The sequence below is a fragment of the Rhipicephalus microplus genome, chromosome 1 (genome assembly GCF_043290135.1).
Source record: "Rhipicephalus microplus isolate Deutch F79 chromosome 1, USDA_Rmic, whole genome shotgun sequence".
NCBI classification, from domain to species: Eukaryota; Metazoa; Arthropoda; class Arachnida; order Ixodida; family Ixodidae; genus Rhipicephalus; species Rhipicephalus microplus.
This window is the reverse complement of record NC_134700.1, coordinates 115,096,049-115,106,692: the sequence shown is the minus strand read 5'-3', so window position 1 is coordinate 115,106,692 and position 10,644 is coordinate 115,096,049. Positions and strand designations below refer to the sequence as shown.

General features: G+C 41.7%; 1 protein-coding gene across 1 annotated transcript; it reads left to right on the top strand.

Moving 5' to 3' along the window:
• The first annotated feature begins 1,496 nt into the window (after positions 1-1,496).
• Positions 1,497-5,451, top strand: LOC142796701 (chymotrypsin-elastase inhibitor ixodidin-like). The gene is made up of 3 exons (XM_075887305.1): positions 1,497-1,585; positions 4,255-4,342; positions 5,108-5,451. Exons 2-3 carry the CDS (start codon positions 4,273-4,275, stop codon positions 5,299-5,301), a joined length of 264 nt encoding a protein of 87 aa, XP_075743420.1. The 5' UTR covers positions 1,497-1,585; positions 4,255-4,272; the 3' UTR covers positions 5,302-5,451.
• Positions 5,452-10,644: the final 5,193 nt, after the last annotated feature.

Genomic DNA, 10,644 nt, shown 5'->3' with positions numbered 1-10,644 from the left:
GTAATTGTAGTGCACTAAATATTATGAAAGGAAAGTGGAGGCAACAATATCTTGTCACTGGTCTCATCTAAATCCGCGAGCTTCGAATAACACGTTCGACGCTGTATTTCTGAGCTACAGTAGCAGTCATCCCTCCGTTCATTTTATGGGGTAGAGCATCGAACGCGTTATACTAAGGTTGGCAGTTTAATGCTACTGCAGTAAATTATACTTACGTCCAATTTTCTTTCTTCGCATTTACATTAAAGTTACTCTAATAACATCCCCTATACATCACTTGGGATCATTGTTAGTTGTCAGAAATGTTGTTCTTGTATAGTAGGATGTTCAGTTGAATACAATTGCAGTGTCTCTAGGGGTTGACGAAATGTTCGGCAAAACTCATTTTCACTTCTCGGTCAATTGAATTCAGAAATTGATATCAGCTAAGCCGCATAATTCAAAAGCGGTGTCTTCGTCCGTAGTCATAATTTTTTGCAATGTTCGAGTCGTAGGGATTGCTAAAAAAAATACTTACATCGCCTGCAGCAGTTCTGATTACAACTGCTTACCAGAGCAGACTTCGAAAGAGTGCCTGAACGCTGCGCTCAAGGTACCTTCACCTAGATTCTGAAGCATCCCTATAGACCAGCACCAGATGAAGGCCTAGCGACTCTGTTCAAATATATATGCAGTCCTGTGCTCCTGATGTGCGTTCACGTAAGGTGGCCGTGCACATACTTGCAACAGTAAACATGTGTAATCGCCATGTAAGCTCGCAGCATCTGTTCCCGACAGTTTAATTGCAACACACTTACCTTTTTCATGCAAGCTCTTGTGTGCGCAAACATATACCGTATCTTGATAGTTGTTTTGGTACCGGTTCCAGCTAGTGCGGATTTTTTCAATTTCACAAATATCCTTTCGTAAGCTTCTTAAGAAAGCTGTTTTCATGATGTCAAACTAAGCCGTTAGCTGTTTCTGTACAGACTCCAGCTGGCACGGATTAATTTATACTCAACAAATGAGCTTCGTAAGTCCCTTCAAAAGCTGTTTTCATGATGCCAAACTAAGCTCATTATAAACGCGAAATAAATTTATTGAGAAATGGAAAACGTGAGGTCCGATGCTGGTATTTCGCGAGCGTCTTTTATTTCGACAGCTGTTTTTTTGCGCCATCGAGAAAGTTTCAAGCTGAACGTGCCAGGCAGAAGTCAGGGCACGTGCGCAGATAACCTGGCACGTGGCACGCGCAGCACTATTGCGTGCGCGAGACTGGTATGTTCGATGCGAGACTTCTTTGGTTGTACGATAAAAGCTCTCGAATACCAGTTCGGAGAGGAGAATCATGATGCCAGCAACCGCATAACCAATGCCGTCAAACCGACCCCCACTTATTGCTGTTCAAACTAATAGGGCGGAGACTCATCGTGCGCGTGTCAATGCAGAGTGCAATCCTGGGCTTCTGCAATCTTTTTTTTCCGTAACGAGCGAATATAAAAGCGCTGGACCAACATTGTTGCTATACGTCTTAAAGCCATCATTCGACGGCGTTCTGTACAGGATTCACATCGACTGAATTTTTCGACGTCCCGTGGCACACAACGTGAGTGCGTATAGCGATAACGCAGTAAAAGATTCATCTCTTTGAATGGTGCATGGTGTGTGTTCACATTTAACTCGAGCATGTGCATTGAACTCGCTGCTATCGTGCCATTGATTATCGTAGTTTTACAGCCACCCTATGGACTTCTTTTATCCTCTTCGAAACCTCAGGCTTAATTCCAGGAACCCTACAAGGCGGTGACAAAGCTTTTAGGTCGTCCTCGCCGTTTTTCTGACGATTACTTGTTTCTATTTAAGGACCAAGCCGCTTAAAGTTCGGCGACGTACGTTTTAGATAGACACTAAATTAGCACATGCGCATATAGCACTAGTCCAAAAACACCGTCAGTAGATAAATTTTTGTGTAACTAAGGATTTATTTCGCGTAACTAAGGTACCTAACGCATCTGGTGAGCATTGAAGTTGCACTTGTCATACCTACATATTTATTATTTTATTAACAACTGCTTGAATGGTCCGCTGATTTTCGATGTACTAAAATACGAAACCAAACTTTTCCATAGCAAAAAAAAATTATGACCTTTCCTGGTGCATACTTAGGACAAATTTCATGAAACAGTATCTGCTTGCACGCTTATATTTAATGAAATTTTAGATGACACTATCTAATATACGGTCCAGCGTTTTGTTCCTGTGTAGGCCTGATTCTGAACTAAAAAATGTGAGTGGACTCGCCGTCCACCATTTGTGGATACTGGTGCATTTACCAGTCACCGTTACACAGCAAGTGTGCGAGTTGCTTTATAGTAGAAAAAAAATGATTCCTGGATTTGTATTTTCCTAAGCGAGAAACAATTACATCAGTGAAGAGAAGCGACCTATCAAAAAAAAAGCTGTGAAATTTCACACACAGCCGGGAAAATGTGCAAACAGTAAGAAACAATTTCTCAACAAGAAAAAGTTGATAAAACCACTGCAAAAAGCACTAGTTAACACAACTATAGACTGGAAATCTTTAAGAAGGCAGAAAATGGTGATAGCCTATGAATTTAATAATTATGATATTTTACACACATGAAATTTACTTTCAATTAATCTTTCTGAAGAAGCTTCAAAGACAAAGATGGCGCCGAACTTGTCTTAATACACGCAGTAAAAAAAGAACTGTTTGTGCAATTTCTCTAGACATTGCCATCATGTTTATCGTATACATCTAGGCAACGTTCTAACCAAAACAGATAGATAAAATCTGAATAAAAGAAGCCTCAGCAGTGGGTCCAATAATTCTTTGAAGGATGTAGAGAGCCGTCATTGCCATAAAACCTGCTGTTCTCAGACAAACACTGCTGTTGCATGCAGTTGTACAATTATATTTTTTGTTACAAAAGATTGTTTACCAACATTTTGGTGGTCACGGTAAGTTTTTCACACGGCCATGCACTACATCGTAATTCGTGGGTTTCGTTTTGATGACAAAGACACGCAAGTGCCGTAGCCTGGGTGCTAGTTTTCGATGATGTGAAGTTTATTCTTTCTGAAAGACAGGGAAAATAGGTTGAGAGAAAGACAGGAATGTCAACAAGTCTGCTCAACACGCCCGTTCGCTAAGCAGTAATCTCGAGTAGCCAGGAATGTAAGTTGGTTCAAGCGTGAGCACAATGTTGCTCCACATCAGTGGTCTTCACTAAGAACTGAATCGCCTGACCCATTCGCGATGCCGGCGGGCTATAGATGGCGCGCGGTGCAATTGAAGATGGCTTTGGAAGGATGGTCTATCCGTGTACTCGCATAAGAAAAAATAGGCCGCAGGGACGCACGCCCCGTACCACTTTTCACCTAACGAACGACGGTTGAATGTATATCGGACCCAAACAAAGTGAACGGCTAAATAGTCACAACCTCATTTCTTGCCGCAGTGCGAAGGGGGGTGGTGTCAGATGATTTATCATGCATGAACGACGCCTCCCATAATTCTGCGCGTGCTAGGGAAAGCTGCGTGAACTTGAATTGACGTATGGAATGAACGGCGCTCCGAGATTTTGCGCCGAGCCTGCTTGACAAAATTGCATCTGTAATGGGTAACAAGCAGCGCGCCATCATGGCTGCGTGGGACCGAATGTTTAATGTCTCAAAGATCTGCAAACATATTACGCCATCGCTATTACTTGCTCTGTGAGCACCATGGCATTGCTTATTTATTAGAACACAGGCATTTCACTTCCCATTAAGTAGCGCTTGGGTCACATTCATTATAAGACTCTTAACAGAGCGCAATTCACTGCACTCGGATGTCTCAGGTTGCATCAGCGTGATTGCAACAAGGATATCGGAAATAATACACGCATATGCTTTACGCCTCACTCATCATTATTCACTCCATGGGTATGCTGTGATATTTTAAACTTTCTTTCAACGTGTACTCAATGAAAAAAATGACAGACTGACTTTCTAGGGGTCAGTGTATACACCACAACGATTCACACCGCAATTTTGTCTGTGCCTGGAAAATAAAGCCTCAGAAGAGAGCTGTCAAAAATAACATAATGATCGACCCTGAGAACATGCATTAAACCAATTTTCCATGTACTATTACATAGAAATTACCATGTGCTTCAATTTGTCATGTACTATTGCTTCGAAATCAGTTTTTGCTCACTTTCTAACTAAACAGCCCTGCTAAGCGCCTTTACCATGGTTTTGCCCGTCTAGTGCCTTCAGAATCCGAAGATGAGGTCCTGTTTCCTGTACCCAGTGGTGCTATTTGTGACACTGCTGTTAGGAATAGTTGCTGCCCAACGTGAGTACTTTTCACACTAGCCAATTAAAATATTACTAGGGTAATGTTCCCACGAGGTAATGAAAATTCATGGACTGCGCGATCCCTCTCAGCTTAGTCTGACGAACGCGGCTATTCGCGCGTTGCTTTACCAGTTGGCTTAATTATCTGGTCTAGATGGTCAGCTGGTGATTGAGATACAACTTCAAGTGTTAGGAGTTTGTTCTAGACATGAGTGCTTGCATCAGTCAATGCAGAGAAGGCAAAAATGGTTTTATCTGAAATTGTAGGTAGAAGGAACATGAAACATTACGGAGCAATCAAATAGAGAAGCCACATACATTATAAGTTTCTCACTTACAAACTACGATGAAATACATGGCTGCCAAAGGGAGCATTCTGGAAATGATAACATATTTTGAAAAGTTAAAACATCTGCATTACAACTCTATATAAAAAATATCATATACTTGTACTCTCGCACAACAATATTTATATCTTCAATAGGCTGCTTTGCGATTTTCGTGTGCGCGTTCACTGGGAGCTCGTTATCGTGGTTGCGAAAATACGTAATCACACAAGCAAACAGGCATAGCTAGCCACTCCAACCTCATATTGGCGTTCTGCCTTTAAAGAGACAGCGCGGGCTGCTTTCATAATGGGCCTGATAACATACTGCAGTCATTTGGTGACACGTAATTAGGCCTATCTGGTATGCTAACAAATTTGTGTCACTTGACAAATATTTTCCTCCATTTATGCGAACTTTGCTCCCTGCTATCACAGTTGTTCCTGGGAGACGTTGTGGACCTCATGAGCAGTTTGTGGAGTGCGGCACCGCCTGCCCAGCAGTATGTGGCAAGCCCCCACCGCAGGCCTGCACATACCAGTGCGTCGCGGGATGCTTCTGCCGACCTGGATTCATTCGTGCTATTAACGGAGGTTGTGTTCCAGAGCGCCTGTGCGTTCGAGGAGGATAAATTATTTGTAAAAAAAACAAACTATTTAGTGGCTAGAAGATTTACAACGTACTAGCAATGGTAAGCAACGCTCGCGGGCATATCGAAACTGTGGTGATCAGCTGGAGAAGCCTAGCTGTGTGCCTAATAAAATGAAAGAAGAAACATCTATTCGATGTGTGGTTCTCCACTTAAGAAACAAGTGATGACTAAAACACGCTGACAAGTTATGCGGTTCAATTCAAAGTGGAGTGTTGAAGCACCATTGGACGAGTGCGCATAAAGCTACCAACAATCATGTGGCGCCGAGTCAGTGTGGCTTTACTTCTTGGTCCAACGGCGCTTTCACATTCCCTCATATCAAGACAATTACACGTGTCTCTGAAGCCTCAACAAAGTTTGTAGAAGCGCTCGAAGATTTTTCAACTATTGAATTTCAGCTCTTACTTGAAACACGCTTCCCAGTGTCACCTAATAGCGAGCACTTTGAGAGAAATACTTCGTCTTAGTGCGCAGGGCAACGTTTAATAGATGCACTGCTTAAACAATGGTGTAAAAACTGGATTCAAAGTTGTTTTCGCGGCAAAACACAAGCTTGGGCCTCTACGCAAAAGAGTGAACCACAAAGCATCTTCAAGTGTTGGGTGTTTTAAGAAGCACGAAAAAGTGTTCGCGTTGTGTATCGCAATTCTTTATCATGTGATCAATGCGACATTGGTCAGACGAGGTGGTGTCTAAACGATTGCCTTAGGGAGCACGCAAATCTCATTCACGAATCAGTGGCAACTTGCGATTGTTGATATCAGCTTAAGCTGCCCTATCTAGCGTGCAATCAGCCCATCTGCACTAGGTTGCATTCGGTGTCACATCGCAGCCCTTGCACGCGCCCGTGCTTCAACTTGTTAGAACACGACGTTCCCGCACACGTTTCAAACCCGATGATTCAGGTAAGGAGCGCGTCGGCAACGGCGAGGCACGCTGACGACGATCAGGTCATCGATCAGAAGGTTACAGACATGTAGGTCGAGACAGACAGACGCAAAACTTAATCCCCCCCCCCCCCCTCTTGGTAAGCGCTACTCCTTTAGAGCTGCGCCGCAGGCCCCTCAAATGAAGTGCGCAGCGCCAGCGGCACATTGTGACAGAGCGACAAACCAGGGCTCGGCAACCTGCTGAGGCCTGGCCTGATGCGCGCGCCCCCGCACGTCGTCTGAAGACCCCCCCCCCCCCTTTTATATTGTGACATTTTATCAAGCTATTACAGCAGTTTTGTCCTTAAGTTGATTTTCGCTTGTAAGTTATATTTGTTTGTATATTGCAGTTTTGTGACATGTGTGCTAAAAACACCCATCACTTCTATATACCGCTCTATTCAAGTTTTTTTTGAAATTTTCTCAATTCGCCATTGTTTTTATTTACCTGTGCTAGATTCCTCACCCTACCAAACTGAGAATGTCTGGGAAGAAAATTATTCGTAGTGCAATATCACGACTCGTACACATACCAGTGGGCAGGCACACCTTTATATACTTGACATAACGAAAAGTACACAGCGTGAGACAGCACAAAGGCAAACATTCCTACAATGCATACGGACATGATTCGATGCTTCCTTTACCTAGAAATATTCACCCCAAATGACACAAGCAAAGACAGCAATCATTTGACAGTGTACAGGGGAGATGGAAAGAAAGATGAACAATGCGGCAGCTACATTCTCAAGTGTTTCCCATTTCTTTTTCAAGCAGTTGTAGCCTGGATGGAAATTAAAAACAATTACAGTCATCTGTGATCCAATCAACAGCCATACTAGCAACATTTCCTTGACACCAAGGTCAGAGTGTGATCAACACAGCACGCTGTACTGTTCATCTTTATTTCCAGCCCACAAGTACATAGCTCTTCGCAATGTGCCCATCGTAAGAGATGTCAATCAATTTGATACTAAATGTGAGCTGAAAACACTAAGGGAGATGATGAATTGGCCATTTCATTGATTTTTACGCGAGCTAACTATGTGATCAATACAAAAAGGGAATATAAAGGACTCTTTTTTTCTGTTTAACTCAAAATAATGAAAACAAGACGATACGTAAGCCAATAAAGGTATGGGGAATGTTAGCTGTACTGTTTTAAGTGTATCGTAACAATTGTGATATAGATGTACATAACAACAAAGTGTACGAAAGGCACTTTCCACCAAAAAGCCTTAAACCTCCAACCTTCCAATGATGCACCTGATGCTCTACCGTAGTTCAAGTGGTATAGCATTGCCTGCAATATCCAAAGGTGGCAGGTTCAATCCCTGTCGGGGACAAGTTGTCTTTCAGTGCACTTTGCTTTATGCTCCTACATATCAGAATTATACATTTACAATGCTACAAGTTAGGTCCCCTGTACATTTCCTTAGCTTCACTATTTAGTGGTTTTCATTATGTTGCATAAGCGAAAGTAAATTTTGTAAGAAGAACGCAGCAGTACGCAAATAATTTCATGAATGCCAATGCAAGCTTGAATGCCACAACGGATCATAACATAAGCACTAACTGTGTATGAATAAAAACATCTGATGGTCATCCCATTTAACTAAATTATTATGTCCAGGCACTATTATTGCATATGAACGATGATATGTTGAAGTCCACACATTCAAAAAGTACCCCTTTATACAGATGTTTTTTACAACTATACATGTTATTTCAATTGTTTATATTTAGTATGATATTTTTACAAAGCATATATCTACGATGCCATTATGTCTTCTCTTGGTGTTTTTATGATACGAATGTGACGCTATATGTCATAATGCTATCTTTTGTAGAAGTGTACACATTAATGGTTGGTATTTGGCTTGTGTAGTTAACTCATAAACTACTTCCCCTTTTGCTAGTATAGTTATTTGCTTTTGCTGGTACATATTCTGGTACTTCTCCTACATTGCCTGGTGCAAGCTTTTACAACATGTTCTCTTTTTAATTACTGCACCTCATTCAGTTACAAGTAAACAGCAACTGACTTACTAGGGGTCAATAAAGAAATTTTTCAACTCCACACGACACATTGATCGTGAAATTTTTAAACAATGTGAGGATTGGCCATGTCACCAATGTAAATATAGTTTTGCTTCACATTGATCTATGAATCTTCAGTCAAAATAACTTAACCTCTGCAATTCAAGACTGCATGTAAATGAGAGAAAAAGAACATTAATGAAATGAAGACTGCTTGGTTACTATGGGAGGAGCCAGGGCCAGAAAGAGTTGAGCGGGTTCTGACACTCTCCACAGCTTCTTCATGCTTGAACTTTTTGGGTTGCACTAAAGTATTTACACGACTTCACATCAACCACCTGTGGCTAAAGTTAGCCATTCACCACTGCATGGCTCTGTTGGCTTCTGCAGCTTCACGGTTGCCAATTGGTTTCCAATTACAGATTGCAAAGCCACATATCCCATGGCCATATGTTGGGTCTCTTGTTAGGTGATCGCCAGACGAATCTTTCCGGACGCTAGAAGCTGGAGTTATTGTATCACTAATCGTATCAGTTAAGAAGGTGTTTGCGTCTTACTGGTTTCTGTGCAGGGCAACTGTTCAGGCTTGTTGCTATTTTGTGTTAACCTACGAGTTTATGTGACATGGGATGAGATAGATTTTTGCTTCTATATGAAGTGGCTCCTCTGTGGTTCTATTTTTACATACCTAAGGCATTGAAGGGTAACATAGTCACATCAAGACAGAGGGCCCCTTGGGTGTTTTGCTGAGTCTCGTGCCGAGTCTATTTTGCAGCTTGGTTCCCATTGACTATACCTCACTTGCATCCCACCGCTTCGGTGCACTCAATCCTGCTGTGTCAGCGAAAATAGCACAACTATCTGTGAGTACTTCTCTGTATTAGTACAAATGCGATACAGTGTATGTTAGCAAGCCACATTACTGATGCACTAGCATTTACTAATTTAATTTTAATTCGTTGCCTGCATTTCACCCGCGGGTAATGCAGAAATAGGGTTATAGTAACAATAACATATGAACTGCATAAAGTGAAGCATGTTTATAATCTTAGCCTTACCATTTCAAACACATTGGTTATGGAATATAATAAATGGTCTAAACATTACTTGACCTTTTAAAAAAACACGTAGCATCGAAATGGTAATAAACACAAAACACACCGAGACAAAATGTTGAATACCATAGTGATTGCTCACAAAATACATAAATATTCTGTCATGGCATCATCTTCAGAGGTTCAGGGTAAATAAAATATGAGTGACAAGTAGCTTGTACAACTTCAATCAGTAGTTTTTCTATTGATTCACAACATGGCACCACAACAAACTTGGCTAAGCCATGGTCAGCTGGGTTTTCTGGTTTAAAGTGGCGAACAGCAACAAAAGCTTTTTTCTATAGTTAGCAATTGTTGTGCGAAAAGACAAGCCTCGGAGCATAACGTTATCGATATCTTTTAATTGCATGACAATTTCAAAGTAAGTCTCACAACAAAAAAGATAAAAAATACATGACTATGCATTATATAGGCACTTGAGGCTGCTGGTGATGTTGTCTATGACAACACGCTCTCGTTAGAGCATAGCTTGGTATTCTACTGGTCAATGTGCTAAGTTACACTCATTCAAGAGACATGAGTCAGTATTAGTGTGTGAAGAGTGAGTAAGTAGACACAAGTATGAGTGTGAGCGAATGCTATCAAGTGGGAGTACGCATGAATCAAATTCAATCAAATTCATTTTCACCCTGTAATACAGGGTGAAAGGACTGTGATGAAAATCTGTCCTCCGAACAATCACTGTTGAAAACCTTGATCACACGTGGACTTAACAGGAGTTAACAGGACACTGTGTGAGCGTAGGAACACCGGCATGAGCTTACTGAAGAGCATGATGATGGATGGTAGCGCAGACAACGAACACGGACAAGAGAAGGCACATAGACTGTCTATGTGCCTTCTCTTGTCCGTGTTCGTTGTCTGCGCTACCATCCATCATCATGCAACCATACCAACAAGCCCAAATCGCCACCCTCATTTACTGAAGAGCTTCTGCAGTGATACTTTAGGTCCATATTGTACTCCAACAATTTGGTGCAATAAGCTTTAATGTTCAGCCTCATGGCATGATGCAGTTGTAGTGGCACTACAGATGGCTTGAAGTCTTCGATGTATTGCAGCTTGAACCTTACAATGTGAGCTGATGGTCTATGGGGCATCACTTCTCACCTGTTTTTTTATTCATAAGATTGCGTGCATTCACAGTTTCAGATTGCTTGCAGCACTTGGGCAATGATTTTTCAGAAGGGGTAGTAACACGTGTACTTATTCTTTGTTTTCACTGTTAGTGGGTTTCG